This window comes from Macrobrachium rosenbergii, chromosome 42, assembly GCF_040412425.1.
Source record: "Macrobrachium rosenbergii isolate ZJJX-2024 chromosome 42, ASM4041242v1, whole genome shotgun sequence".
In the NCBI taxonomy this organism is placed as follows: Eukaryota; Metazoa; Arthropoda; class Malacostraca; order Decapoda; family Palaemonidae; genus Macrobrachium; species Macrobrachium rosenbergii.
In genome coordinates this window covers 47,692,762-47,712,642 of record NC_089782.1, presented here as the reverse complement: position 1 = coordinate 47,712,642, position 19,881 = coordinate 47,692,762, and the positions used below count along the sequence as shown (strand labels likewise).

Sequence of the window (19,881 nt, the reverse complement as noted above, 5' to 3'; positions counted from 1 at the left end):
CTAGGGTGAACAAAATCGATGTCTGTATTAGATTAAATCACAGTAAAATATCAATATTTCACATAATCCTGTGAAACGTTTTAAAGTTGTCCGGTGCAGTTACGCCTAAATAAATGTTCACAGTACTTTCCTTCTAGCTCAGCATGATTTCAAATAAGAAACACCTGTTTCTTTGCAGCACGTTGAACTGCCTTGATCAGAAAAACTCGTTGAGTGAATATAACGTTTAAAGTATAAGCACAGTTTTTATTTCTGCTCTGTAACTGCTTGATATAGTAAATAATAATTAGAGTTTCGATTAGGCTTCTCATAATTCCGTATGGGGGCAATAAAACCGGTTTTACTTCAAAATGGTTTATTCAACTTTTGAACCAACTTAAAAGATATAGTTACCGTAATTTGTACTTTTGAGAGTACAAGATAATTCTACATAACATATGAGTAACAACAAGCTTTACTAGAAAACATAAAATAATCTATGAGAGGAATACTGTACATAGGTTCACTTGAATTATATTATTAACTAAAGTGTTCTTCACTCGTCCTGATTTTGATACCCATATTAAGCTGAAGTCCTAAATGTAATTGAAATGGTTTTAAAAGTCTTCTTTTTTACATTATGGAATAATAAGAATCTGCGATTTTTATCTTATTAAAAAGGTTAGTTAATCATTTGTAGCAAGAATATCATCCATAGGTACCAGTTTGGTCCTGCGGGCTGCTCTAGGAGCAAGATTTTTAGCCCGTACTTGTACAGTACTATATTATTCCAACAACAACAGCAATAGGTACAAAGTAACTACAAATTCTACAGAAAACAGCTACGAAGTCCAAGACGTTTGTACTTTGTGCATTGCTACACATAAAGTATTAAGTTTCTTTTCGGGCAGTGGGGCTTAGATCTTGTGTCCTTTGGGCTGATACTCTTACAACTGTTAGTACTACGTTATTAATGTACATTTCGACCTAGTTAACTTCCTATATTTTTACTTGTATAGTTTATTGAACATTCGCTGACTAAAAGTAAGGTTACTATTGAATCCAATAAGATAGTCTAATTACATGCAATTTGGCACTATCAAATGAATTATATATTGGGAAAATCACATCATGAAAATGTGACAGTAACATTGGCCTACAATACCATGCATAGCATAGTCTACTCTGTGCAGTGCTACTATAGCACATTCTGGTAACTGCCATTTACTACGAATAAATACTATTTTTAGCTTTATTAATAATTACAAATGGGAAGACAGGCTTAAATTTGCAAGTTGAAATGACAGAGCATGAAAATGATTCAAAAATAAACAAAATACTTCCAACGCCAATCCTGACTAAACTTATCATAACATTACAACGCTTAACAACTATCATTTTCGTTCGTTAAGAGAACGTGAGGCGACGATCGTGCCGTTCACAGTTTCTCCTTTAGAATTCATCATCAATACGTTCATTCCTTTAGCTGGTTCCGCCAGGAACTGTCAGAAGTCTTGGAAATACACGCGAATAACACCACCTTATACTAGGGGTATGAGGGGCATACTAGGGAACGATGGTGTTTTTCTAGGAGGTCAAAGGTGTCATAGAAGGTCATCCATGTCATGTAAGGATGTCGAAATGTTGAAGGGAAACTCCGGAAGCTTGGATGAAAATAAAAAAGGTAAAGTTTGAAAGGTTAAACGGGTTAGACCTATCTTCCTTTCCAGAAGTTTGTGACAAGAACTGACGATGAAATAGACTAAGACCTTCCTTCCTCCCTTTATGATAATGATTCTGTATCATAAGACTCCTAAAAGAGAGATAAAAGAGACTTCCGAGGTCTCTCTAGACTCAGTACCACCAGCGTAGAAGCATCACGAGGATGTTCAGCAGCAGAAGTAGGACTAAGGAGGAAGCCAACGCAATTGAGTTGTTGCAGTAATCCGTGTGGCAGTAGTATCCCTTGACGATGGTTCCTTCTATTCCGAGTCCTCTCTCGGCTCTCCCTGTCCCTGTACTCTCGCTCCCTGTACTCCCTCTCTCTGTATTCCCTCTCTTTGTATTTGTTTCTGTTCCTGGGCAAAAGGGGTTCGTCTTCTGCTCGCGCCAATGGGCTCCGGACCATATACCTTTTGGGTGATCTCATGTTGGCCTGCGGAGGGAAAACAAGTGATTTAAGTTGAGTATAGTCTCAGTTTGTTGGTGAAAGCGTAGAGGTCCACACCGGGCCTCTTAATACCATTTAAACAATACGCATAAGGATGCATCAACACTACAATAAGACATGTTATAAACACACATCGACAGCTTGTCGCATGTACATCACAAAAAAGGGTGAATACAACGCAATGACTTATCGGTAGTCATAAGCGGTGCTTTATGCAATCGGTCCAGAATTTGCAAAAGATTCGTTCTTTACTTACGGTCGTTGACTTGTGTTCAGCCTATTTGTGGTATGTATGCTATAGTTGCCGGCGTGTTTATAATATGTTTTACGGTTGTGTGGACGCACCTTTACTGGCTGCTTTTGAGCAATAGTCCGTGATGGCATAGGGCTAGTTCATATGAAGTAATGAGTCGATTGGTTCTACAGTTTTGTAATAAGAGGAACTGGCACAGACCAGTGAGAAATCTTAAACTGAGTAAATAAGGTATTTTTTCTATATAATTCTAGCTGGTGATAAGAAGCAAGAGTAAAAATTAAGAGCTTAAAAATAAAGGCCTTAAAAATCTCTTACGATGTACTTACTAAGAATGAATATTATTATATATACATATACATATACATACATATATATATATATATATATATATATATATATATATATATATATATATATATATATATATATATATATATATATATATATCACCTTACCATAGGTGAAAAGATAAGAAACGGAGAGTAGCTTCTTACTAGTTTCGACTGTATTTCCAAACCATGGACGAAGGACTGATACATAGTGTCAGAAATCACAATATATATACTACAGAGACTGCACTGACGAACACACAACTGTTTGAGACTACGGATCCGCTACTGACAGGTGTAAAAGGGGGAGTGGCTTCAAAACTCATTAGGGCTACTGGTAGAAATCACAATATACTCTCAAGGGACAATACCGACAAACATACAGACCATAGGAGACTACAAATCCACACGTGACAGGTGTTGGGAAGGGCAAAAAAAAAAAAAGGTACTACTGCCCGTATTAGCCTATATGGTAGTACAAGCAAATATTTTGTTGTAAGGTTCTTTTTTTTGTTTTGATACAGTCTCTCTTTTGTTGTTTCTAATGCGTTGTCTAATACACTGTCAAGATTATTTCAAATTCTTGCCTGTATTCCTGATCTTATCTATTTCGTTATCAATATTTAGGCTACATATACGTAATGGTTTTGAAAACAGATGTCATCGTAGATTTCTTAACCTTATTGCTTTGACCAGAATAATAATGCACACAGGAAGAAATATTAGTATGATCTGCGGATTACTGCATTTAAACCCATTACTATTTCTACGTATCAGGCCATCCAAAAAAGGATGGGCACCCTTCCTTTTCATTTCTATAGTGGATTTAATTGATGGTATTAATTGATTTAAATTGGCAAAAAGTTATTTAAATTTTCGTTCCTTGGCATACACAAATATATCGTCAACATACCTGAACCATACTACATTTGCGTGAAATAATTTTATTTTTTTCAAGAACTTCTATATGCAAATTACTTAACACTGGGGATAGAGGGTTTCCCATCCCCATACCAGAATTTTGAGTAAATTTGCCATTTAAATCAAATTTACATTCTTTTACACATAATTTAATCAGTTCAGTTAGCGTTCTTAGAAAATGGGATATCCAGCTGTGTTTTCTAATAATTTCGATAAAAACTCCAGCAGATCATGAATTGGCACCTTTGTGAATAGTGACACCACATCAAAACTCACAAGCGTGGATTCAATATTAATATGTACATTATTTAGTTCATTTATCAGGTCCACATTACTCTTGATATTGTCATCAGAGATGGTACCAACCAGTGTCGGCTATATGGTTTGTGTATAGCCAGGGAACGAAAATTAAATAACTTTTTTGCCAAGTTATATCAATTAGTAGCATCAATTAAATTTACTATGGGAATGGAAAAATAGTGGAAATAGTAATGGGTGTTTACACAAAACATACTAATATTTCTCCTATGTGCATTATTATTCTGGTCAAAGCAATAAGGATAAGAAATCAGTGTTGGCATCTATGTTTTTAAGAGCCCTAAATATATTGATGATGAAATAGTTAAGATTAGGAATACAGGCAAGAAACTGAAATATCCTGACAGTGTATTAGACAGTGCATTAGAAGCACCAAAAAGACTCTGCACCAAAACAAAATACAACCTTACAACACAAAATATTTGCTTTTACTATCATATAATGATAATATGAAAGATATCCCCCATCTTAAGAATTTTGGTGTTAGTGTCGCATTCAAGTACAATAAAACAAAGGAGCATGTACTTATCAAGAGCTCTCCTGACAATACTAAATCATGTGTATACAAATTCCACGTAAGCCTTGTGACAACTTTTATATTGGTCAGACGGGTAAAGCACTGGAAAAGAGAATAGAACAGCATAAAAATGTGTGAGATATGCACAGGTGAACAGTGGAATTTTTGCACATGTTAGTGATAACAATCATGCAATCAACTGGGAAGGGGCAAAAAGGTAGCGTATTCTAATAATGCTCTGGAAAGGAATATCATTGAATCTAGCTTTATAAAAAAAAGTTATAGCCATAATATGAATATCAGCCAAGGCATGTGTAAACTTGATCCTATAATATCAAAAGAAATTTGTAAAATGTTTTAATTTTAAGGAAGGCAGTAGAGGTGTATGGAAAACGGATTATATTTGTAAACACAGTACCTGTCAGGTGTGGATTTGTAGTCTCTTACGGACTGTATGTTTGTCGGTATTGTCCCTTGAGAGAATATTGTGATTTCTACCACTAGCCCTTAGGAGTTTTGAACCCACTCTCCCTTTGACACCTGTCAGTGGTGGATCCGTATTCTCAAATGGCTGTGTATGTCGTCAGTACCGTCTATGTAGTATATATATTGTGATTCCTGACACTCTGTATCAGTCCTTCGTCTGTGACTTGTAAATAAAGTCGAAACCAGTCAGGATCTACACTCCGTTTCTTGTTTTACCTGTGGTTGTGTGTGATAAATGAATCACTTGTTAAAGTGATTATATATATATATATATATATATATATATATATATATATATATATATATATATATATTATATATATACACACACACACACACACACATATATATATATATTTATGTATATATAGTATATATGTACAGTATATATATATATATATATATATATATATATATATATATATATATATATATATATATATATATATATATATATATATATATATATATATATATATATATATATATATTTCTTCAAATATAAAGAGCCCATAAAAACGCCAAAATGTAGAAAGTAAAAGCTATAATTCAGAGATCAACTATGTCTTTATCATCAGGCAAATAGCGAATGAGGAAGAGTTACAGAAAAGTGGTATTTAACCCAAAACTACCTTACTTTTATGGCAGTCCCAAAACTTAAGATAATCTTCCATTCAGACCTATTATCTCATGTGCCGGTGCTTTCAATTATAAAATTTCCAAGTGGCTAGCCGGCCTCCTTTCCCCTTTCTTGGACACATTTTCTCCCAGTCGCATTAAACATTCTGAAAATTTCTGTCACAAATTCAAAGCAGCATATATACCACTTCATAACATAAAACTTTCAAGTTCAGATGTAGATTCCTTATTCACAAAAGTACCAGTACAGGACGCTCTACAGTTTTTGAGAGAAAAATTAGCCCCCTATTCGATCATTTCCCACTAACCCTAATTAAAATAGTTGAATTATGTGTATCAAATAATATCTTTTCATTCGGGGAGTCATTTTATAAACAAAAATTCAGGTGCAGCATGAGCAGCCCATTAAGCCCTGTTTTAGCCAATCTATAGGCTACATGGAATATTTTGAAACTAATAATAAATGCAATAATACCTAGACATTCTGTGGATGACATATGTAGATGTTATCTTAACATTTTGGGATAATTTCTTTCAAAATTAGATGCATTAGTGCCTAGCATCAAATATAAAATTGAATGGGAAACAGACAACAAAATTCCTTTTCTTGACGTTTTATACTTAGAGACAAGACACAATACAAATTTACCATATACAGAAAACCAACTTTCACTCTGTCATACATCCATTTTTATAGCTCTCATGACATCTCTATCAAGATTGGCATACCCAGCAATTTATTCTTAAGAACCTTACGGATTGCTCCCCTGGTTTCTTGGAAAAGGAAATTGAACTAATCCGTAAGCAGCTGTCATCTTTAAAGTACCCTGATCATATAACTGAGAAAGCGACCCACAAAGCGAACATAATTTTCTAGCTTCCCCCTCAAAACAAGGCCAGACAGACACCCAACAACAAAATAAATCTCCCACACCTGGACAGGATTAATACGTTGACACAAACACTTGGAAACTCTAACCCTTTTGCTTTTACCTACCCAAATACCTTAGCCAAATCCCTGATTAACGTCCAACAAAAACCAGTCCCCAAAGACACAGGGTTTACAAAATCCCCTGCCTCGATTGTGACCAATCTTATATCGGTTTTACAGGCAAATCATTCCCACAGAGACTGATACAGCATAAACATTCAGTTAGGTACTGACAACAGAGCTCAGCTATATTTTACCACATAAATAATCATGATCACAGAATAAATTGGAATTTGTCTTGTATAATTTATAGCAGTAATTGTCTGTTCAAAAGCCAGATAGTGGAATCAGCCTTGATTAAACAAAGAAATATGATGAACATTTCCAGAGGCGCCTGGGATTCAGATATTAAGATAAAATCTTCCTCCATCTAGCGATTAAGAAGATTAAAGAGAAATTGTCAACCGGAGTGCCGTAATGGCTGATCTATGAACCTTCTGGCATAAATATCGCTTTTCTGTAACTCTTCCTCATTCACTATTTGCCTGATGAGAGAGAGAGTTGATCTCTGAAATATAGCTTTTACTTTCTACATTTTGGCGTTTTTATGGGCTCCTTATATTTGACGGAATTCTGTTTTAATAGAAAATATTTCACAGTCATGTATATACTTGTATACACACACACACACACACACACACACACACACAATATATATAATATATATATATATATATATATATATATATATATATATATATACATACACACGTATATATATAATTAGACATTTTAGACAATTTTTTTTCAGTAGACTTCAGTAGAATAAGAATTGTACATTTGGGCAAAAATGTAAACTCGTCTCTTCCTGTCTCTTTACACTCACACACTCACATGTATATATATATGTGTGTGTGTTTGTTTTGTGTGTGTGTGTGTATAAATTTCTGATTCACATCAGGCTCGAGCCCCAGTCTCTCAAATGGAACGTGTGAGCTCATAATAATAATAATAATAATAATAATAATAATAATAATAATAATAATAATAATAATAATAATAATAATGACAAAAATACTAGCCAGGCTGCATTGGAGACAGCTTACCATTATTGTAGGTGAAAGAGTAACAGCTAAACCCAGGTGTATAGGCCGTGTAAATCTGCACCTGTCTCCAGTCGAAGTTGCCATCAGCGCAGGCCGGGTTATTTGTGATTCGGTGAAGTGGACGCGATATGTCGCAGCCTGTGCAGCCGTAACATCTTATCGACTGACCTGAAAGTGATTATGAGATATACTTTTACGAAGGTGCAGTTCATTACTACTCTAAAATAATTCACCACATATTTTACTAATTTATTTAGATTTTTACATATTTATTAAATTGTGAATTTATTTGTTTCTATTCCAGTAACTGATCTCATCTCTCCGTTTTCCTGTTATCTTGTGAGACTTTTCAAATGAACACTATTTTCTTTGGAAGCTTTAATTTCAAGTCAGTGGCCTCTGCAGGCTTGTTCAATAATAATAATAATAATAATAATAATAATAATAATAATAATAATAATAATAATAATAATAATAATATTATTATGACAAAAGTACTACAGAAGATGGATGCTGGATACCAACTCAAGAAAGGAGGCAACAGTATTAACCATCTGGTGTTCATGGACGACATCAAGCTGTACGGTAAGAACATCAAGGAAGTAGATACCATAATCCAGACAGTAAGGAGTGTATTTAGGGACATCAGGATGGAGTTTGGAATAGAAAAATGCGCCTTGGTCAACATACAAAAAGGCAAAGTGACAAGGACTGAAGGGATAAAGCTACCCTGACTGGAATAGCATCAAACACATGGATGAGACAGGATACAAATACCTGGGAGTATTAGAATACTCAAGTCAAAACTCAACGCCGGAAACACGATGAAAGCCATAAACACATGGCAGTACCAGTTGTCAAATACAGCGCGGGGGTAGTGGAGTGGATGGAGACTGAACTCCACAGCATAGACAAGAAAACTAGGAAACAAGTGAAAATACACAAAGCACTACACCCAAGAGCAAATAAACAGACAGACCTATACATAATACGAAAGGAAGGAGGGAGTGGTCTACTAAGCATAGAGGATTGTATCAACATCGAGAGCAGAGCACTGGGGCAATACATGAAAACCAGTGAAGACGAGTGGCTAGGGAGTGCACAGGAAAAAGGACTGGTAAAAGTAGACGAAGACCCAGAAATATACAGAGACGGGAATGAAAAACAGAACAGAGGAATGACACAGCAAACCAGTGCACGGACAGTACAGGAGACAGACCAAAGAACTGGCCAGCAACGAAACATGGCAATGGCTACAGAGGGGAGAACTCAAGAAGGAAACAGAAGGAATGCTAACAGCGGTACAAAGATCAAGCCCTAAGAACCAGATATATCCAAAGAACTATAGATGGAAATAACATCTGACCCATCTGCAGGAAGTGCAGTATGAAAGACGAGACTATAAACCACATGGCAAGCGAATGTCCGGCGCTTGTACAGAACCAGTAAAAAAAAGAGGCATGATTCAGTAGCAAAAGCCCTCCACTAGAGCCTGTGCAAGAAACACCAGCTAGCTTGCAGTAATAAGTGGTACGAACACCAACCTGAGGGAGTGATAGAAAACAATCAGGCAAAGATCCTGTGGGACTATGGTATCTGAACAGTTAGGGTGCAGACCAGACTTGACGCTGATTGACAAAATCAAGAAGAAAGTATCACTCATTGATGTTGCAGTACCATGGGACACCAGGGTAGAGGAGAAAGAAAGAGAAAAAATTGGTAAGTATCAAGACCTGATAATAGAAATAAGAAGGGTATGGATATGCCAGTGGAATTTGTGCCCATAATCATAGGAACACTAGGCACGATCCCAAGATCACAGAAAAGGAATCTGGAAACACTGGATGTCGAAGTAGTCCCAGGACTCATGCAGAAGAGCGTGCTATTAGAAACAGCGCACATAGTGAGAAAGGTGATGAACTCCTAAGGAGGCAGGATGCAACCCGGATGCATTTTCCCGAGATGTAACCGAGTATCGGGACCTTTCCCTGAAGAAAGTGGAACGCCATATCTTAAAAACTAACTACAGAATTTTCTTGAAAATATTCTCATTAAGTGTCCCACACCCAAATTTATCTTGGGGGGACAAATCTAACTCAACCTAACCCAACCTAACCTAGGGGCATGGCAAAAAAACCGGGGCTGGTGCAATACTAGCATACATCTCAGGAATTTGCAACCCGGAACCCAGTCAAATCAGATGACTGAGAAAGAAATAATAATAATAATTATTTATTTATTTATTTATTTATTTATTATTATTATTATTATTATTATTATTATTATTATTATTATTATTATTATTATTATTATTATTATTATTATTATTATTATTATTATTATTATTATTTTGCCCTGTTAGTGGTGCCGTCTCTTTTAATGGGATGGAACATGTAGAGGACCTCACAGTTGACTGTTCTCGGGTCCAATAAGTTATGGGAAATTAGCATGTTGCCTCTTGAATAAAAAAACTTCATATTTATTGCCACTGATATGGATTGTGTCAGTGAACTTATGATATCTACGATACTAATTGTGTGCCTTTACGTATCTGCTATGAATGGAGGATACCTCTGATTGCTTTTAACATATCTTCAATGCAAATGATTCCTCTTTCAAGAAAGTGGTATTTAGGTAATAGGTAGAAAATTAGTATTTCGTAAAGAAAGTGTTCATTAATGTTTGACTCAGCAATAAAATGCGTCAAAATTACAGATGCATTGCACTTGAACTAAGTTGCTTCGTACACGTATCCAGAAGGCATATTATATAGATAAGTTTGATTTGTGGTCAGGGTAGGAGGACGTACCCATTTCATTTCCTTTTGGTTTAAGTTATTTCCAAGGTAAAGTAAATTCGATTATTATGGGTTATTTGTGGTTTGATATTTGAACGTGTGTATATGTATATATATATATATATATATATATATATATATATATATATATATATATATATATAAAAAATTTCTATATATATAAAAATGGATGTATGTGTTTGTGTGTATGTGTGTGTATGTTCCAGCATAACTCTGAAATGCACAGAGCAGTTTCAACCAAACTTGGTATACATACGACTTACTATCTGGAAAAGAATACTCTGGGGGTACGACATCACCAGCACCAAAGGACACCAAATGGGGAGAGGATGGGAAGGGCTTTCCTGAAACAGGGCTGGTTCTGCCTGTAGACTTAGTAACTAAATAAACTTTATGGGTTTATCATACCTCATTTCGGTAAACATATGACTTACTATCTGGAAAAGAATACTATTGGGGTAAGACATCACTGCTACCAAAGGGTGTGGGGGTTGGAAGGGGGTGACATGTAAAAATAACCGAAAACGACAGGTATTAGTGTCTAATCCATAGTTTTCGAGATTGCTGAGATGAATAGTGACACTCTCGATGCCCTCTAAGCCCAAGTTCAGCCCCAGTTGGAATGGGGGCGGGGTGAGAAAGGTGAAATATAAAATGTCAAAAATGTTGGGCAATGTAATTGAAACAGCTATCTTAACAGGAGAGAGAGAGAGAGAGAGAGAGAGAGAGAGAGAGAGAGAGAGAGAGAGAGAGAGAGAGAGAGTTAAAGTTTGTCATTTATAGTTTTCCCGGGCAGTGCCGGGTTGGTCAGCTATATATATATATAATATGTGTGTGTGATTGTGTGTATATTGTGTATATAATATACACACACATATATATATATATATATATATATATATATATATATATATATATATATATATATATATATATATATATATATATAGTACACTCGTATATATAAACTAATGCTTGCAATTATTAAAATACGTTTGTAGGAAAAAATTGGATGATAGTTTTAAAGGATATATTTATTTTGGCGGCAAAAATGAAACATCTCTCTTCTGTTGCTATACTAGTTACTGTAAATTTACGGCAGCAAAAATCCACAAATCACACCATAAGAATCGTGGAAGCACTTATTTTTGAAATGGCTTGTGTCATTGTTAATTTTATCTATATTCTCATATATTATCTATTTGTCCGTTACTTATCCTATTAATAATTAAAGCTGTTGGAATACAAGAGGTTATTGACTCAATATGCAAACTTCTACGTAACAGACTGTCAATGAAACATGCAAAATGTGAACACAAAGACAAGAGGAAAATGAACATAACCAAATATCACATTTGAAAGAAATGTGAACCAGCCAAATTATGTGAACCAACTTATTTACCAAAATATCGTATATGTATTAAAAGAAGGAATTCTACAGCCTAAAACTGCACGAATCAACTTTGATACCTTGTTATTCAAGAAAGTGCGATTTAGGTTCATATAATATTTTTCTTGACCTGCTTCCGGTCTTACCTGCTTTAATGAGCAGAAGCAGGTGAGCAGCCACCAGCGTATATTGTCGCCCTCCCATCCTCCGAAATGATTGGTCTGGAAATTAAGCGAGAATTAGATTAGCAAAGAGGGTTAATTTTTCCCGGGTGCTGGATAATTAGGCGCAGCTTGGGAAAAGATATTTCGAGGGTAAGATTATTTGACGGCTCGAAGGACGATAATGTGTGAGGTATAATCCCTGAGGGCGTGAGTGCTTCTTTGAAATATTAAATTCTTTGTTAGGGGCCGTTTGAATGCTTATCATTTGCATCACAATACGTACAGTTTTGCGTCTTGTTAGAAATTTTGGTGAGATAATGTTAAGCAAACTTAATTTTTCCTAAATCTGTTCGTGAATGGTATTCGAATGATGAAATATGTCTAATTTTGAGGAACTTGAACCTCTGTCACCTACCTTCTCAAGAACTGCCTCTCTCCGAATGCTTTTTAATGTCTTTTTCTCTGCAACGCTTCTTCTCAATCAGTCCCAGTGACGTTTCTCCCAAACGTTGTGTGGAGTTGGTGACTAGGCGACAGACCAATCCAGCAGCGGTGGGTAACAGCTTTATTAGACATATCCTGTTAATGAAAAGAGAAATTCGTCATCAAGTTTTGTAGAATGGACAACCGATACGGCTGTTTGCCTTGTAAAGGTTGGATGTTATTTTGCTATTCTGGTTTTTGGGGGCTGGGGATGGGGATGCTAGACCTATGTTCATTTCTACCTATTATGTTACCCAATATTTTTGACTGCCCTAATTTACCCCTCAAATGTTTTAACGGGACTCTTCAGTTTCTTCGTCCTTGTTCATTATTCGAACCGAATTTGTCTTGTTTGTAAGATGCGTGTCCTAACCACTCAATCGTGGCTGTTGTTGCAGTACACACACACACACACACACACACACACAAGCATCGACTACAGAGAAAAAAATGAGATAAGAGTGGGATTAGTTATACATATTTACCAACTTCTAATTCACGTCTACCTTTATTAATAATTCATCCGTAGATTTTCCGACTGAAACTTCCTTTTGCTACTCAAAAGTATAAAGGAGTTTTTTTCTTCTATTGTAGATGATTTTTGGCGTTTTAAGTCATTTTATTACAGGTGAAAAAACCTTGGTTACGAAAGTTCATATGTGGGGAGTAATCCCAAATGACGTATACTTTGCAATCTTAAGATCGTAAAGCTTATAAGAACGGTTATGTTAAGGTGATCTGATCCTTCCCCCCCTCCCCCCAAAAGGACCTAGAATACGAAGCAAAAAAAAAAAAAAAAAAAGCCGTAAATCAAGTGGCGCATATTTTGTTATTTGAACATCATAACTCCTATGAAACATTTTTCGTTAAGGCGGTCTCATCTCTTAATATTTGTTAAAAATACTTTGTATATAACTGAAGGCCACTCTTATCTTGGTATATTTTTCTATACATACCAGCGCAGTCCGCATCTTTAATTACCAGGCATTTACGAAACAGTCGCAGATGTGATATGTTCAGAAATAAGTCAAGACAACAAATCGCCACCGAGCTGAACGGCGATAGCTTTGATTGTTTCATGTTTGTTTCTTGGTGGGATTTGGGACATGCTGGGCTGGGTTTATTGGCAAAAAAAAAAAAAGTAAAATATATGCTGAAGTTTCTTCGGCGTAATCGTTTTTACAGCCGCTACAGCGTATAATCAAGGCTACCGAAAGTAGATCTATCTTTCGGTGGTCTTGGTATAATGCTGTATGAGCCACGGTCCATGAAACTTTAATATGTGCTGGCCTGTGAAAGGTATATCCAGTGCAGGTGGCTTTTATGTTGACGTTGGTGGTTTCCGCAGTTAGATACAGCCTTTAACCAAAGCCCGGTGGTGGCCTATCCTATATCAGTGCCAGAAACACGGTTATGGCTAACTTTAACATTTAATAAAATAAAAGCTACTGAGGCTAGAGGGCTGCAACCTGGCATGTTTAATGAATGGAAGGTGGATGATCAACATACCAATTTGCAGGCCTCTAGCCTTAGTAGTTTTCAAGATCTGGGGCTGACAGAAAAAGTGCGGACAGAATAAAGTGCGGACGGACAGACAAAGCCAAACAATAGTTTTTACAGAAAAAAACTAAATAAAAAGTGTCAAATGATGAGCAAGGGTCTACTTCAGTCACGTGCTAAGATTAGAAACATAAGACGCCTGAGCGTGTGTGTGTGTGTGTAGTGTGTGTGTGACACACACAGAGAGAGAGAGAGAGAGAGAGAGAGAGAGAGAGAGAGAGAGAGGATTATGTCTCATGAAAATTCATTGAGAATTCAGATGAAAATAGGATCCTCGTGTCGGATAAAACGAACTCACAGGGACCGGATTAAAGGAGAGAGAGAGAGAGAGAGAGAGAGAGAGAGAGAGAGAGAGAGAGAGAGAGAGAGAGATAAGATAAGATCGACGGATTGAGCAATGAAAAACCATCTTTTTTTTTTTTCATGGAAAACCAAAACCTTTCCACTTTTCTGCTTTAAGGGAAGAGAACAGAAGTTGGGTAATAATTTTTTACTCAAAATAATTCTCTCCAGGTTTGCCAGCTAACAAATAGTGGATTTAGTTTTACCATCAACGATCTTATAGACTATTCGTTGAGTGTATTAAGTGTTCAGAGATATACGAGGCCTGTGTGGACCTCTTCATTCTGCACTACCAGCCGAGAGGACTAATCTTTGATTATTCATAGCCTAAATATCTTAAGGCAGTGTTGTGTGAGTTCTTTTCGGGGATTTTTCCATAACGTGTAAATTTGAAAGGTTGCACTTTATCCAGTGGTAGCGTTACATCAATATGTTGTCCAAAAAGCTTTTGGTATTTTGCTATCATATTTTTTGCACTATACTTAATACAGGTAACTGTAATTAATACAGGTGCCTTGAGTAGAAGCGGCCCTTTTCTTAATGAACATGCGCGACTTCAATTCTGCCTCAGTATAAAACAAATAATAATGCCCACTTTGTAAAAATTACGCAAGTTTATCTTAAAAGTTGGGAGAAAACTGTAAATGTAACACCAGTTTATACGAATATGCGCACCTTGAAATATGCACCAATGCAGAGAAACGTTTACCTCTTTTTGGTGCCCACTTTAATGACAGCTCGCCAGGTGTTGCCACATTCGTGCTCAGGTGGCACCGAGTTTACGTTCGAGGAGTTTGATATTCATTACCAATGCAAGTATAAATTGTATGACACGCGTTTAACAAGTGATGCATTGTGATTAATAGCTTTGGCGACGTGTTGGTATTCATTTGGTTTTGCCATTTGTTTCGTTTATTAAGAGCATTCACTACAATTTATCGTAAATTGTTAAATGTCAAGTATAATGCCACCTATTCGGTATATTCGTGTCTTCAGCAAATTGTAGAAAACAAGACAAGCTGCTTATTTTATTAAGACAAACTGCTTATTTTATTAATGTGTTCACAACATTACTAATAACTGATGTTTTAGCTTGATGTTAGAAGAAACAGTTAACTTCATAATAGTCATTTTCTTCTTAGGTCGTGGGCAATTAATTCTTTTGTGCAGTATCCTTATTTGACGTTTGAAATTCTTTATGGTAATTGACGTAAAATTTATTCGAAAGTGTTTTTACTACACTAAACTTAATGTGATTAGCCTAATAAGGAGGAAAGATTTCTTTTCACCATATTAGTAGGAGGAAGACTGTATTTCACCTTGCTGGTAAGAGCAGGAAAACAGCATTTCTCTTTATAAATAAGTGAGGGAGACTGCATTTCACCTTGTTATTAAGAGAAGGAAGACGACACTTCACCTTGTTAGTTAGAGAGAAGGAAGACTGCATAAATGGGAGACGGCATTTCACTTTGTCAGTAAGAGAAGGAAGACTGCATTTCACCTTGTCAGGGAGAGAAGAAAAATTGCGTTGTACCTTGTTATTAGAAGGAAATCTGTATTTCAGCTTGCTAGTAAGAGCTGGAAGGCTGCATTTCACGTTATTAATAAGAGAAGGGAGTCTACATTTCACTTGTTAGTAAGAGAAGGAAATATTGCATTTCGTCTCATTTGTAAAAGAAAGAACACTGCATTTGACCTTGTTAGTAAAAGAAGGATAGATTGCAATTTAATCTTATTCGTAAGAGAAGGAAGACTGCAATTCACCTAGTTAGTAAGAGAAGGAAGACTGCATTTCACCTGGAGTTAGTAAGAGAAGGAAGACTGCAATTCACCTAGTTAGTAACAGAAGGAAGACTGCATTTCACCTTGTTAGTAAGAGAGGGAAGACTGCATTTCATCTTGTTAGTAAGAGAGGGAAGACTGCATTCCACCTTGTTAGTAAGAGAAGGGAAGATTGCATTTCATCTTGTTAATATAAAGAGAGGGAAGACTGCATTTCACCTTGTTATCAAGAGAAAGAAGGAAGTCTGCATTTCACCTTGTTAGTAAGAGAAAGAAGACTGCATTTGACCTTATTAAGAGAAGGAAATATTGCATTTCATCTTATTCGTAAAAGAAGACTGCATTTGACCTTGTTAGTAAGAGAAGGAAGACTGCATTTCACTTTGTTATTAAGAGAGGGAAGACTGCAATCACCTTGTTAGTAAGAGAGGAAAGACTGCATTTCACCTTGTTATTAAGAGATAGTAGGAAGTCTGGATTTCACCTTGTTAGTAAGAGGAAGAAAGCTGCATTCAACCGTTTTATTAAGAGAAGGAAATATATTGCATTTCATCGTATTCGTAAAAGAAGGAAGACTGCATTTCACCTTGTTAGTAAGAGAAGGAAGACTGCATTTCACTTTGTTTGTAAGAGAAGGAAGACTGCATAAAAGGAAGAATGCGTTTCACCATGTAGTAAGAGAAGGAACACTGCTTAAAAGGAAGACTGCATTTGAAGGAAATTACAAGTTCTTCATCCTTTATGGTAAAGAATAAAAAACTGCAGTTCGAAATGAGCATATGTCGCACCACATGACGGGGGCGTTACACATTTGCATATGAAAGGAAATGGTTCAGCAGCAAAACATATCGATGGAGAAAGAGAGCCATGTTTCCAAGAGAAAGTTCGGTATCTTCCTAAAAGGGGAAATTTCAAGCTCAAAGCCTAAACGTCAGTCATAAATGGCTGTAAACTATTAATTACTAGCCCAAATTAATTGGAGGATCGCTAATATATGTTATAAATTGTTAATTCCGTTACATTTAGTATCACCTGATCCGAGGTCAACTTCTGTTTTTTGTCAATTTACGAACCTTTCGCCTATCAATGTTTTTCCAATCTACCGTTTAACCCTTTTCTGCTGATCGCAATTAATTTTGAATTACCACATCTTCATCTGTCAACTCTGCTCTGATAAGTTTATTTAAATGGGGATCTTGTATTTAATCAAATTCCAGGTTTCCAAAACACAGCTTCTTACTGTTTCTCGATCACCTCACCCACCCGGTTCTTCGATTAATTGTTAGGTAAATCTAACTGAACATCTCACCTCAATCATAATTTGGGCGTCAAGGTTGCATTCAACTTGTCCTGGCGAGACCAAATTGTTTAAATTGCTAAATCAAACTACATGAAAGCTTTTTGTTGGACTTATTCATCCCCGCGTTTGAAGTATAGTTTGTTCTTTTCTTTGGGTGATTTCCTCTCAATCTCGGTAAGACTAATAAGTCACTTGTTTGCTCGATGACTAAGTTTTAAATTACTTGTCAAGTCCTTTCCTCTCAACTGCAAGTTAAGTTAACCCTTTCCTACAGCTACCATTTCTGTCACTGTTCCTCTAAGCTCAAGGGGGTAGTTCGTCCACCTCCTCCTCTTGGGCGGCATTGTAACACCCGTTAGGACATCCCCCCCCCCCTTCTCCCCCTCCTACGATTTTCCTGTTCTCTTCGGGCCTGGGCTGGAAAACAGCAGCCCGTTACCTCTGCCACTAACCTTTCCATTTATAAGAAATTACATGAAAATTACTTTATAAATATTCAACGGAAATCATGAACTATAGGGATGAATCGTGTAATTTTCTCTTGAAATTCTAATGCTGTGCTGATCTTTGAAAGAAAAATAAAAATCTCTGAATGAAGAACAACCCCTTTCCCAAAATACTTTAACGTCATTTAGAATATGAACAATGATCTCTTCAGTGACCTTCAAGGTGGTATCAAGTTGCTGGAAAGAGTAATTGCCAACTCCGTTACTAATAATAACAATACTGTTTCAGCTCCTTAGCTCCTTAGTACTTGATAGCTCTCGACGCCACCTTCCTACAATAATGATGTCGATTGGATTATCAGTTAACATAGGTTACAGATTTCTTTAATGAGAAAATAACCCAAAATAGTGTCGCCATATTCTGTTCTTTGTTTCCTTGTGCCGTTAGGTTATCAGTCCATGAGGCGGTCAATATTTCGGTATCAAATTGGGGGCAAAGGATTACTATTATTTTTGGGACGAACAGGCTCTCTAGATATAGAAAATGTACAATAGCCTTGAAAAACTCCCCAGACCTATTTTAATGCTGTTTTTGTGTAGTTTGCATATAACACATTTTTCCGCAAATGAAGATGAGGCGGTTTACAAAAACCTTTGTAGAATGCTCTGTTTTTGGCTTAGAACCGTCAAATTTGTAGAGGTACGAGCTACTAACACAAGGAATAAGGGAAACGTGCAGAATTTGAATTTCAGTACCTTACAATCTGTTAATGCTCTATTTTATATACAAAACTCAATTTTTTCTATGAAAATTGGCAATATGATAATAAAATCATGACAACTTATAATCAAACCAGAGTATTAATTGTTTTACTATCAAAATACAATTGTAAAGCTTTCTTTTATTCTTATAAAATTTCTGTAAGATGCTTTGTTTAAAAGTTAGGACCATTAATTTGGAATGTAAGAGAGCATCGTAGTGACTTGTAGCACTGCATCTATTTTCACAGCATTCCTAGTCTCTACAGTCTCTACACTGTACCATATTGAGTAATTTTACTCATATATTGCTTCACATTAACTAGATTTCTTAATTATTTGGAGCTGTCGCCTTAAAATTCATGGAGGATTTTCTTTTCATGTATTTTTAATCAACTTTCTAACAATCACAGCTACATAAATCATATTTATCATTCATACTTCTGCTGGTAATCTACGCCTCAGTGACTCCTTGGTTACTGCAGTCAGTAAGATTACACATGTTTGTGCATTTCATTCCATTTAATAAGCAAATGCACTTGGGTAACTTACAACTTTTGGAGCATGTGCATGCAAGTAAATCAAGGATGGCCTCAGGGGCTGGCAAGCCATCCATCTAGTCTGTAGCAAGTTTCTCTTTTTCATCAATTTCCAACCTTTTCCAGTGGGAGTTTGTGTACCATGATCTGGTTGTAAGCTTCTTTTCCATATTGCAGCTCGATAATTTGCCCTCTCTGAATGTTTTTTTCAAGCATTCTAAACATGGCGGCAACATACGACTATCTATTTCTCCCTTTTTGGCACAAAGCACATGGTACCTTAGTTCACTGATGTTAAATGTTGCTATTTTCCTAGAGTAAAAGTAGCAAGTGAACCTTTCCAAGTCTGCCATTAATGATTCTGATAAGTCCCACTCTGATCCCCACTTGGAATAAGTGTTATATGCTCCTTCACTAACCATCTTCTTCAGTCCTATAACTTCTCTTCCCGCAAATGCTCTGACCGTGTCATAACCAGTGAAAGAATGTAGTCCAATAAGAGCATCACATACATCTTCTCCAAGATGAGCTACTACTTGTTCAATATCAGCAAGTTTTATTCTACTTTTAGATCCACATTTTTTATACAAAATGGTGGCACTTTGATATATTTTTGAAATGCTAGGCATAAAATGAACACATCAGT

At 36.1% G+C, this 19,881-nt stretch overlaps 1 protein-coding gene across 1 annotated transcript; it reads right to left on the bottom strand.

The window, feature by feature from the left end:
- Nucleotides 1-338: 338 nt before the first annotated feature.
- On the bottom strand, nucleotides 339-12,045 carry LOC136828415 (uncharacterized). Its single transcript, XM_067086453.1, has 3 exons — nucleotides 12,007-12,045; nucleotides 7,653-7,820; nucleotides 339-2,134 (listed from the first exon to the last, which is right to left on the bottom strand). The coding sequence occupies exons 2-3, from the start codon at nucleotides 7,734-7,736 to the stop codon at nucleotides 1,793-1,795; spliced, it is 426 nt and encodes a 141-aa protein (XP_066942554.1). The 5' UTR covers nucleotides 7,737-7,820; nucleotides 12,007-12,045; the 3' UTR covers nucleotides 339-1,792.
- Nucleotides 12,046-19,881: the final 7,836 nt, after the last annotated feature.